The following is a 12487-nucleotide window of genomic DNA, read 5'->3' as shown; positions in this document are numbered from 1 at the left end:
CCCATCGGATGGTTCTGCAATACTTCCCCTTATTTCAAAGAAGTTCCGGCAAAAGGAAATGGGTTCTGCATTTAAAGCCAAACACAAGCATGAAGGAAAAGCAGAAATTGGCCTCTCTTGAAAAGTAAAGTAATATAGGTCTAGTTAACTTTTTTTTTAGCAACACACTTAGATATTTCTAAATATGATCATTCACATCATGAATGAACAAACATCATCTAAAAGCCCTAGGCAGGCTTTTTGTAGCAAACTGTCCCATTGGCTTTACAGCATCAGCAGATCACTACAAAGCCAAATCTTTGTGTTCACCAATACAAGCAACATAAGCAAGACGAGACCAAGAGAAAAGGAAAAACCAAGTAAAGGAAAATAATTCTTGATTTTTCATTTTGACCACAAACTTGGTCAAACTTGGTTAAGAAATTCCATCTCAGAGGTCATGAAAACGATTTTAAAGTCCAAGTAGGTACAGATGCTACACCCACCTCTGGTCAACAGTGATACCCTCACTGGTGCTAGAAGTGCTGAACCACCGAAGGGGTAGCATCATTTTCAGCTTACATCGTGTTGGGGATTTACTGTGAGATTTAAGCCTCATTTCTGCGTTGTGTGTGCCTTGTCTATAGCCAACACTCCACTAGGGTAACTTAAAACAAAATAGGAATTTATTTACAACAGCAAAGATGTCAAAAATAACAGGAACAATGTATGACAAATCCAAGAATTATTTTATGAAAAAGGCAAACAATATATACACAAAACGAAATCCAAAAGGGCAAACTTAACTTTGACCTTATCTAGACAGCTGCAGAATGTGGCAAAATGTTTTTTCAGATACGAATTACTTAAGTAATGTTGAGCCAATTAAACACACACTTTTCAGCTCCTTTTTTTCACTTGCTGAATCTTTCTTTGGATTCTATTTACCTTTGAGGAATATTAACTTTGGGGAGCCACACAAGATTTACGAAGCACAGGCTATTTACAAGTGTACTAAAGGATATACTTACTGATCAACAGGCTCACATTTCAAAGAGGGTAAAGTTGTGTAAGAGTGAAGGTTGATAAACTGAGTCCCATTTCACCATCACTGCTTATTTCTGGGGTTTGGGTGCGTGTGTGTCTTGTCTACTACACAAAATGCTGCACTGGTAATCTTTTAAGTTCAAGTGCTGTAACAGTGCTTCTCAAACTTAAGCATGTACTAGAATCACTTAGAGGACGTGTTAAGACATAGATCTCTGGGCCCCACACCCAGTTTCTGATTCAGTGGGTCTGGGGTGAGGTTGAGAAGCTGCATCTTTAACTAAGTCCAGCTGATTATAATGCTGCCACCACTGCCAGGCCGCACTTTGAAAACACTGCTTTTAAGATTTCGACTGGTCAAGCTTTTCCTTATGCGAATCCTAGAATTTGTGAGAAATAAAGGAAATTTAATACTGAGATTCTGAGGACAGAGTAGTACATTATCTGACTGGCTGGAATCACAGACCAGTATGATGTTATCTGGCAGTCGTTCTACTAGAATTAAGTCTTTCAGCATGCTATGGTTTTGTCTTGTTTATGGCCCTGGACAGTGACATTGACCATGTTTTCTTGGTCACTGACCTCACTGACCTCAAATTTTGATTATTTACTGTTCCAGCATAGTTAAATAACTGCACGATCTCATCTTTAAAAATCAAAGATGATTCAAATCTATCTCATTTTCTTCTGACTCCTGCTAACTTTTAACTAACTTCTTTTTTCTAAAAATGACCATGATCATTCTCTAGTATCTGAGTGTCTATAGAAGCCCTCCAAACTGGGCACAGAGGGGTAACTCAAGGGGAGGGTTTCTGCTATGGAGGTGGGGACAATCCCACTGATTAAATGTGCTGTAGACTGATACTGAAATACACTTTTAAGCGCTCTCAAAAACCACTTTATGCATGGGAAATTTTATCTCAGGGGAATGAGAGATGCTAATAAAACAAATCCTTTATGAAGATAAAAGAAAAAATGAATTGCAAGGACATGCTCATCAAAGGACTCACCAATCACCTCTTAACTTCTCTAAAATGTTACTTGCAAATTCGCAGAACTGAAATATTAGTATTTAAATCCAGGTCACAAAATTCAAAGCCATCAAGCATTTTGCATTCCACTGCTGCATATAAGGAATTAAGAAATGGGGAAATGAAAATAATCCACTGCTTTTGATGTTTATTAGGTTTACAAAAACTGTACATTTTTTTTTCTTAAGAAAAACCATTAACTTAGTACTGGTATCAAATAGACTAAACATTAACAGGAAAATATTCTGATTTTTATTTTTGCACGTTATTCTCAAGTACACAATTACAATAATGTCACACATCCCTATATGATTTTCTTTTTATGTATTTTACTTTTTTTACAAAGTGTACAGAGGGAGGGACATACAATATTTAATAGGATATTTCTACAGAACAATAACTTATATTATGTCCTTGTAAAAATCTGTACCTCTTTAAAACATTTAACTGAAACATCCATTTTTTTTAGCTTTGCTAATCAAAATTGTTTTAAGAATTAAAACTAGGTTGTAACTAATGTCAGTACATAACAGTGACTACAACTTCATTTTCTCTTTATACAGACAAATACATTTTATCATATTCACTTGACCAAACCCTTAAATACCTTTTAAAGGTTTCAATATTGTGCTTTAAAAAGAAAAGAACTGTGTATGATTCCAGACTATGTAAGAGAAATATAAAGTGTGTAAAGTGTTGTGTTCTTTATCTTTCAGTTTATTTAAAAAAATATAGTTAAAGGACCAATTATTTATATTTTCTGTATTAACTTTTACAGGATGTTTTAAAATTAATAAATTTCCACTTTCATTTAAGTGTTTTCTTTTACATTATTTCTGGGAAAAATTAAAAATAAGGGAGATTTTAAAGGTTCTCACAAAAAAACAGACAGAGCGTTCAAGAAAAGTACTGCAGGGTAATGAATCACACAACTGTAAGTTACTTTAAAGAAAGAAAAAGAAAGCACATTATGGGGCCAAGAGGGCATAGGGGCTCCTATGCCATGGCTTTGACTGGCATTCGGGTTGGAGTTCATACCAGCCTAAAGCACTTGATTTAGAGCTGGACTAAATCAATCTAGCACTTCAGAGGCTTGCCAAACACTAGACACTTCGACTTCTAACCCTATAAATAACTCTCGCCTACAAGTATCAATGGCAAAGAGAAAGATGAAAGGTAAAAACCCAATAGCACGAAGGCGATGGAGCACCATAATGAAGTGGCTAGGCAGCTAACCAGTGGGAAGAAAATTCCTGCCTCTCAATGATGTGCCAGATACTCATGCGCCAACAGCCAATTGGGGCCCCCAAAATGGTTTTCTGTTCTCCAACTTACCTTAACATAATCAAATTCTAATTAACCAAGTTCGTTTTTATGAATTTTTGATACTGATTTGGAACTATATGTTAAAAAATGTCAACTTTCAAAGAAAAACCAAACTGTGAAAGAGTAGGTGATGTTCCAAATAAGGCCTCAGATTTGTCTCATGCACTTAAAACACACCTTTATCTTCTAATCAAAGTCAACTTAAGCGTTAAGTTTTTTTAAAGTTTGCTGACTATAACTAAGAAATAACAGAGCAGGCTGGACTTGCCAAGTTTAAGTCGTAATTAGCACCCATTCTCTGGTCCACGGAGCTGCTGCTTCCTTTGTCCCCCCACACTTGGTGACACAGAGTTCCCTCACGAGCTTCCCAGAGACAACTGACAAGAGTTAGGTCTGGATACTCATTAGCTTTTCAGAAAAATATAAAGGCATGGAGCTGAAGTTATATGAAAACATTCTATCTAGAAACATCTTAACTTCTATTTTTCAGTTACCAAAGATATTTAAAAGAAAATACCTTTACTCTTTAAAAATACTAGTGTCCTTATTTTCCTTCTAATTCTTCACCTGAGTAGTCTCTCTGAAGAGCATGATTAACAAAATGCTCTCTCATGCATCCCTGCATCTTTCATGTTATCGTAAATTTAATACTTCTCATTATAGATTTTAAACAACTACTACTTGGGGTTGTGTGTATAAATATGTAAAATAAGCAATACACACAGATACATGTTATATATATGTGCATATACATAATTCAGGGTACATTTACATATATAAAGTTGCAAAAGATCCTATGAGCCACGAATTACCTCTAGGAGATTCCAAATGCAGTCCTCAATAAGTCTCATTTGTAGCACACAACCATTCCAAGACAAAGCAGCACAGACAGAATAATCAAAATACAACAGGATCAAGCAAAATTGTTCAATAAAGTTTTCTAAAAGTTTGCTATGCTGACAACAGATGTAAATACTCCAAAGAAAGCCTCCCCAGAAGTATACTGCATCTGAACAAAACGAAAAGTAACACGAACCCAGCCACTGCTCTTTACTCGGCGATGCCAGGGACACAAAAGCTCAAATGGAAACTTCCACTGTCATGTGGTCTGAAAATATTAAACAAGACAAGTAAATGAATTCTGTTAGGATAATTAGACCTGACCGTAAAAATCTCCCCATTTATGTTAGTAGATGTCTCTGACAATTTTATTGTGAGAAATTTATGGGAAAAGAGAGAGTCAACATGAGTACTTTCAGAGTTACCAATCTAAAGTTACCTTAACTTTAAGTTAAATGGTCTTAGAAGAGTACCAAAGGTAAGCACGGTAAATATTTAAATAAATATAAAACTTCTAAGATAGAAAAATTCAGTATAGAATCAGGGATTACTTTATTAAAAGCAACTTGCTTGTTGCCACTTTTCCCCATTTATTAAACAAACTGAATAGAATTCAGAACACACTATTGAACAAAATGTAAAAAAAAAAGTCAACTAGAAGCAATAATTCTATTTGTACACAGCATAAATCAATATACAGTATCGTATGTGAACGAGACTGATTGGCTTTAAAATGAATTTTCTGCTTCAAGGCCAACATCTCTACAAACGTCTGTGTAAGTATCGTTAGGGCAGGCCAACTTCTTTATGATGTCGCATTATGTGCTGGTTCTTCTCTGAAGGTCTTCGGAACCCCTTCTTGCAGTACTCACAGCGGTGAGGGTAGTCTTTCGTATGAATGGAAATAACGTGCCGTTTAAAGCCTGAGGCATCTGTAGTGCTATACTCACAGTACTCACACTGATACACCTTCCTGCCACTGTGTGTCTTCATATGCTTTTTAAGCTCATTCTGTTGCCTAAATCCCTTTCTACATCTCTTACACCTGAACGGAAGATCTTTCGTGTGAACTGAGAGAATATGGCGACTTAGAACAAATGGATCTGCAATCTTAAAGTCACAATGTCTACACTGGTGCATTTTTTTACCCTTGTGGGCAGCCACATGTTTCTTGAGTTCAGAAGGCCTGTGAAAGCCTTTGTCACACATGTCACACTTATGGGGGTAGTCCTTCGTGTGAACTGAAATGATGTGTCGTTTCAGGTCGCTTGAGTTCGAGCTCTTGTGGTCGCAATGCAAACACTGGTGTGTTTTGCTTTCTTGGTGGATAAGAGCATGTTGCTGCACCTCTTTGGTATCGGAGAAAGTCAGAAGACAAATGTCACACTTGAATGGCATCTCTTTACTATGCTTAGTTTTTACGTGTGTTTTCAAGTTAGAAGAGTCTGCAGACCTGTATTCGCAGTACTGGCACTGGTACGGCTTCTCCCCGGTATGGATTCGCATGTGCTTTTTGAGCTCTGAGGGGTGTCGAAAACCTTTACCGCACTCCACGCATATATGAGGAAAGTTCTTGCTGTGGACCGCCAAGAGGTGGCGATTCAGTAACCCTTGTTCAGCGGTCTCGTATTCACAGAATTTACACTTGTGCATTTTGTTGGCTCCTTTTTCCTTATGCACCATTTTGTGAGTAAACAAAGCCCCAGCATGAGAGAAATGCTTCCCACACTCATCGCACTCGATGGCCTTCTCTGCCTTGCTGGTCAGCTTGTGGCTCTCCAGGTGGTTGTGTAAACTTATCTTCTTGTTGGTAGTGTAATCACAGTCAGTACAGCGGTACTTCTTCTTCGTAAGGTGTTCAGGATGGTTTTTCATGTGTCTTTTCAAAAAACCTCGTGACTTAAACTTTTTCCCACAAATCATGCAAGGATAGACAGTCAAGGGATGTCCATCAGGGCCAATAATTATTGCTAAGAAAGGAAAAGAGAGGAGCATGAGTGATCAAACCAAGTCCTGCTCTGGTTTCTTCAAGAATTTAGAAGTGTATGTTCCAAACATTACTGGGCAAACACTCCTATGTTAGGCTATCTTCTACTTAACATTCTTTTTACCGTTTTTCAACATAAGAGACACAGCAGCCTCATCATAAAGAGAACCTGGTCTGGAAATTTCATTCAGTATGACTGTACCAATCTCACTGCCTCCAGTTTAAAAATATAAAGAAATGAATAAATATGTAACTTCCGTCAACTAGTGACTAAAGCTGTAACAATTTAGAGACTGGTGGGAAATTATTGATAAAAATTAAGTTTCATAGTCATAACTTCTGCTTTGGTGATTCTAACAACATAATTTATATCAATTAAAGCTTAAATACACCTGTAAAATTTTAATATGCAAATCAGCATACAAGAATAGACAGGAATGTCACATGAACTGAAGTACTTGTCCTGCTGCTCTTTAAATTATTCCTGCTCTATGCTGACATAATCATATTCTTTAAATATATTAACTTAGTTTTTCTAAAAAAGTCAATGCTTGCAACATATTTGAGGGATTTCTTTTCATTTCCACATAAAAATCACCCAAGTTTTGAATTTTTTCATCCATGTTCAATCCATTCCCTGTTTTCTTTTTTAACCAAGGAAATCATTCATGAATATCACTTAATTCTTAAAATTATATTTTCACGTTCAATACACAAAAGCTCTATGTGGTCTAGCAGCTAAAATGCCATCACAACACCTTTGTGGATACATACTAGAGTTTCATCTGAGAGCTCGCAAAGCACGCTGCGCTGTGGAACTCGTGTGCCCTCACCTGTTTGGTACTGCCTGGAATCAGGTCTTCTCCTTTTCTTTGGTTTTTGTTTAGCCAGTCTGCCGAGCCCAGCAGACTCATCTATGTGCAAGAGGGCACTTGCAGTGCCATTCCGGTTTTCAATTCCATCAGAATTATTACCTAACAATGCGCATTAAAAAACAAAATTATACAGTATTATAAATTATAAAGAATTAGGGACTCTTTATTAACTACAACAACGAAAGTAAGCCATGATACTCATGAATGACAGAGATTCCCCATTCTAGGTAATGGGTTTTACGACCACTTATTATATCAAGACCGTAGGAAATGCCTAGCTTCCAAATCTAAAAAAAATGTCAGCATTTTGCCCCATGGACTCCCTTGTTGTCTCCCAAAATTGTAAAGTCATTGGCCACATATAATCAAGATGAAAAGTTTCAGCTTGAAAGCCTGTGTACTTCTTGCAGTACTTCCTTCTACGTAATATACACATGAAGGAAATTCCTGTTAAAAATAAAGACAAAAAGTAGACTTTATAATCTTCCTCTACTCTTGTTCAAATCAAATAACCCTCACAGGGTACTGGTATTTCAGATTTGTGAAACCTAAGACCACAGAAACCATTTTTCAGCTATGAACTCACGTTCAAGGACCACGTCAGTGCCAAGAGCTGCTATGTGACTTACCGTAAGCTGCTGCCCATGCTATTGGCATGAAGGTTTTGATTTCATTGTCATCGATTTGCTGTTCATGTGCAGCAGCTGCTGCCGCTGCTGCAGCAGCATCTTCCTCTCCTACAATCACTTCCATATAAACTTCATCAGCGATTTCAGCAACATCTAAGTGGAAAATTACAGAAACTTATGTGACCAGGTTTACAGAGATCCCAGGAAAGACAGTTTCATTTGAATTCAGTTAACAGACAAGAAGGTTCAAGTGCTATATACCTAGGACACAACTTTCGTGTAGTGAGCACTCAATAGGTATTTGCTGAATGAGTCATACATTTCTTGGCTTTCACCATAATTTGTTTTTAAAGCAACATTCTAAGCATACCTAACAAGTCATTGATGTTTCCTATGAAATATGGCAGCATAATCTCTACAATAATGTTACTCTGTTTCCTTCAAATACTGGCCATATTTTTAAAAAATAAGTAAGAGCTATAGGTACACAAAATTCTCTCCCACAGAAAGGCCACCTACTTACTTAAATCTTCATCTTCTTGCTGAGAGTCGTTGACGGTCATATAAACCATCTTTTCCCTTGGCACACGAAGACTGCTATTCTGATCAAGTAGTTCAACTCCATGATCGTTCTCAGGTTCACTCTCCACAATGTCTACAGTGCCACCTATCAGGAAAGATGACAACTCGAAGAATTTATGTGAAAACTTCATTTCTACCTGTTTCACTTACTGCATTTCACACACATTTCTACTGCTACATTGGAACCCTCGCTTAAAAGCTATCTTCAGAAAAGATTTTAAATAGTCTCAGTCTACACCACCAAAAAGTAATCAGGTTGAAGTGTTTGATCAGGATGAATAATATGCTGAAGATTTCCTCTTACCTAAGTCATCCTCCCCAGGGTCAGCTTTAAAAATGTACACCTTGATGACTTCAGGGCAAGTGCCATCCACTTTACAAGGATCAATTTCCGACTCTGCGTCCATGGTCATTCCAGAGGAACCATCATGTTCTATTTTGCCAGCATCATCCACTGAAAAGGCAGGAAACACATTACAAATAATAATAGTAGATTTTTAAATAAATAAAATGTTACCATTTTCAAAAAGCCCTTTTTTACAAATATAATCTCTAACTTGATTCACATAAAACTGGATGACTTTACATAAACAATGAGACACGCAGGGCACGGTGGGAAATGTGGCTGACTGCTACGCTAAAGCCAGGTCATGGAGGGCTTTGTGCAACCAGACAGAGGGGCTCAGACTTGACCCTGGTAGACAGGAGGTTTCTCAGTCTGGTCAGGTGTCAAAATCTCTTATGGAACTTAAAAACACAGGCCCCAGACAAGCAGCTCTACAGGATCAGAATCTGTAGGGGTAGGGCCTGATAGACAGATTTAGAGGTACCCTGCCCTAGGGATTCTAATCAGAGGTTTGAGAACCTCTGCTGCAGGTGGTAGGCGCCTGTTAAGCAGGGCAGTGACAAGGTCAGGTTGCCATTTTCGCTCCACCATGCTGGCCCTGAAAAAGGTGGACTCAAAGGGATCAAGACATAAAGCACAGATACCACTCTTCAGTCTATTACAATTATGTAGGTGACAAATGACAAGGTCTTCTATCAAGACAGACGTAGTATGGATGGAGAAGAGGGTCAGACTTCAGTCCCATCTTAAGACTGATGTGGTAGAACCTGGTGCTCAATTGAAAACTGAACATGACAAAGATAATCATGGGATTTCTGATATAATGACTGAATAATTGGAGGAAGAAACGGTAGGAAATTAGGAAAAGGAACACTTCTGATAATTAATTTAAGGTCCAAGAGGGTAACATCCCTAAAAGCTTCAGACTCAGTGGCTGTTCCTATGCCTCTATACTCACAGCACCTTTTGCTTCTCTCAGAGTATAGGATTCATTGTATTGTCACTATCTGGGGTTTTTTTTGCCCCATCTTTCCCACTGATAAAGCAGAATCTGTATTTTTATTATTCAGTCTTCTAAGACAAGAGTCTGGTTGACAGCAGATGCTCAGAACACTGATGAATCAATGATTCAAGGAATGACTGAGATGTGGCGTCCATTGCTGGATATTCAAATCTGAAAGCTAAGGGCTGACCCACAGATTTGGGTGCCATCAGCTCTGTGTTAACTAAGCCTTGAGATGACAGTGAGAACCTACAGTGTGAGCAAACAGTAGGCTGAGGATATCCTGGGGAATGTCCTAACTTAAGGGAGGGACAAGAAGAAGAGTTCACCAAGGAACCTGGGAAGGGAAAGTTAGGTTGGTGGAAGGTCATGAAGGAAGCTAGGGAATGAAAAGTTCCAAGAATCCTAGTAAAGCCAGTGGCAATAATGCAGCACGCACAAAAGTCAAGAAGGAATGTCTGCACTTACTAGAGCAACCCGGAAGCCACCAATGTTCCCGGGGAAGAGTAGTGTAGTGAAGGCTATATGGGGTCAGGTTACCGTCGAGTTGAGGATTCAATAGAAGGTGTAAAATTCTTCAAAAAGTCCAATTTAAAAATGGAGCATAAAGGGGTAGTAACTAAAATGGGTTGCAGAGTCAAGGACTTTTCTGTTTACTTGATAAAAACATTTGTGCACACTTGGTCTGTGAGAGAAAATATAATAGAAAGTGAGAGGCTGAAGCCAGAGGACCTGGTGAAATTCTGGGACCAAGATCTCAGAAGAAGAGAGAGATGAAACCAGGCATAAAGATGAAGGAATTTTCTATAAAACGGGGGAGCAATATGCCATCCTTCTGAGATCTAAGGAGGTAAATATGGATAAGAACGCAGCTTATGCTGTGTTTAGAGGGGGAAGATTGTAATGGCAGAAGAGTTGAAGGAGTACATGGCCGGCGGCTTCAACTGTGGACATGAAGTAGGACGTGAGCACTGTGGTTACCAGGAAGAGAATGGTGAATGGGTTAAGAGCTTGAGAAGCTAGAGACAATGAGCTGATCAAGGACAAGCTTAACGATATGAAGGTGCTAGCTGGTTAAACTCTATGTGGTTTCAAAAAGAAAAAGAAAAACAAAAACAAAAACAGAGAGGTTTCCTGAACTCTGAACCTAACTACCTAAATTCAAGTATTTTGACTCTGCTTTATACAAATGGTTTGTAGAGGAAAAGAATCGGCATTATGTCCTTATTTCTGGTCTGACATGTACTTACCCTTTTTTTCAAAGCTAAATACTTTTATGACAGACCAAGCTGACTGAGTCACTTGTTTTCTTAAAGGTGGCTCTGGAATTTCAAACTGAGATAGCATTAGAAGGCTGTAGATCTCACCAAACTAGAAGGAGAGTTCTGAATAAATCAGTACATCTTCAGAGAACTGATCTCAGAACAGTTTGATACTGTTGATGAAGCTTGGCCTCTTTGGGCAAGGTTTGTCAAAATGGATTCTAACAGGTACTGGAAAATCAAATGTCCTTGTGTTTACAAAGAACAAGGTCAGGCTAGCTGTTTTTGCATATGTTAGCTTGCTGTACTCGTAAGATAAAACCTTTTCATGACCAGAAAATCTAATCATTTTGGAGCTTGCAAAATGTCATGCACTTACCAGTAACTTAAGAGTAAAAGACCTTTATTTGCTTTCATAAATGTGTGGGAAACACATCTGAAATATACAGGATTACCTGAGTCGAGCAAAGTTATTCTATTATTAGACAAAAGTAGAATTCACCTTCAGATTTTCACCTTGAGAATTTGTCCTACTAACTCAATCTACGAAATTATTCCAAATATGAAATACTATAGAAGTGATTTGTTACTCACACACACACACACATACCACTTTGATGGTCCTGTTAAGTACTAAAAATTTCACTGTGATTTTAAAGATACCATTAAAAATGAATTTCTAAAAACAGACAAAGAAGGCTTCGATAAAACTGAGTCATCATACATGATTTCTGCATGAGTGCCTTCTGCTGTTGTAATGAAGAACTAGAGCTTTAGAATAAGGCCTTTCCAAAATAGAAGAGTGTAATTTCTGGAAATTAAGAACACTTCTATTAATAACTACTATTTGCATGGCATTTTGCAATTTCCTTAGCATTTCTCTGTACTTTTATTTCATTTGATTCTCACACCTTTTCCAGATAAAGACAGGAAAGCTCTGAGATGATATGTGATTTGCCAGTTGGTATAATAAGTGAGGAGTAGGAGAGTTAGGAGGTGCCTGTCTTTAAAACCCAGACTTTCACTTTCATCTTCTGATTTTTTAAAGAACTGTATGTTCATTGGATAAAATTTAGTATTAAAAAGAAAATCACAAATAGTCCCACTAACCAAAGATTGCATCATTTGTTAGTAAATTTCCTTCCCAGTTTTTTCTTTTCTTTTTTTTTTAAATAAAATTGGCATCATATTTCCTCAAGCCTTATAGTAATAATCTTTAGGGGGTGGGTATGCTCAGCAGTAGAGCACAAGTATAGCAGACACGAGGTCCCTGGTTCAATCAATCCCCAGTACCTCCATTAAAAAGATAATAATAATAACCTTTTCATCTCATCCTGTGTTCTAAACTTTAAAACTGAAGAAAAATTTGACTATCAGTGATCTCACTAACAACAGCAAAACTGTAGCAAAATACAGGCATACTTTATACTGCTCAAGGGAGCTTCAGTGAAATCCCTCGAAGGCCAAGGTGGACCTTCTCTACTAACTTTCCCCTCCTACTTTCCACATTCTCCTCTCTCCTCAAATCCCTATTATCACCTCACCTTCTCACTCTCAGTTGATCATCTTCTGTCTTACTT

General features: G+C 37.8%; 1 protein-coding gene across 6 annotated transcripts in view; it reads right to left on the bottom strand.

Moving 5' to 3' along the window:
- Window positions 1-647: 647 nt before the first annotated feature.
- Window positions 648-12487, bottom strand: part of ZFX (zinc finger protein X-linked) — a 46388-nt gene continuing 34548 nt past the window's right edge. For 5 of the 6 annotated variants that reach the window (XM_010970317.3, XM_074359314.1, XM_074359315.1 and 2 more), the window contains 5 exons: window positions 8601-8750; window positions 8238-8381; window positions 7715-7867; window positions 7044-7184; window positions 648-6193 (listed from right to left, as the gene is read on the bottom strand). In XM_010970317.3, coding sequence (XP_010968619.1) covers window positions 5010-6193; window positions 7044-7184; window positions 7715-7867; window positions 8238-8381; window positions 8601-8750 — 1772 coding nt within the window. In that variant the 3' untranslated portion in view covers window positions 648-5009. The remainder of the gene's footprint in view (window positions 6194-7043; window positions 7185-7714; window positions 7868-8237; window positions 8382-8600; window positions 8751-12487) is intronic. The other variant, XM_074359318.1, reaches the window with a different exon arrangement.

This window comes from Camelus bactrianus, chromosome X, assembly GCF_048773025.1.
Source record: "Camelus bactrianus isolate YW-2024 breed Bactrian camel chromosome X, ASM4877302v1, whole genome shotgun sequence".
NCBI classification, from domain to species: Eukaryota; Metazoa; Chordata; class Mammalia; order Artiodactyla; family Camelidae; genus Camelus; species Camelus bactrianus.
The sequence above is the reverse complement of the archived record's forward strand: the minus strand, read 5'-3'. Positions and strand labels throughout refer to the sequence as shown.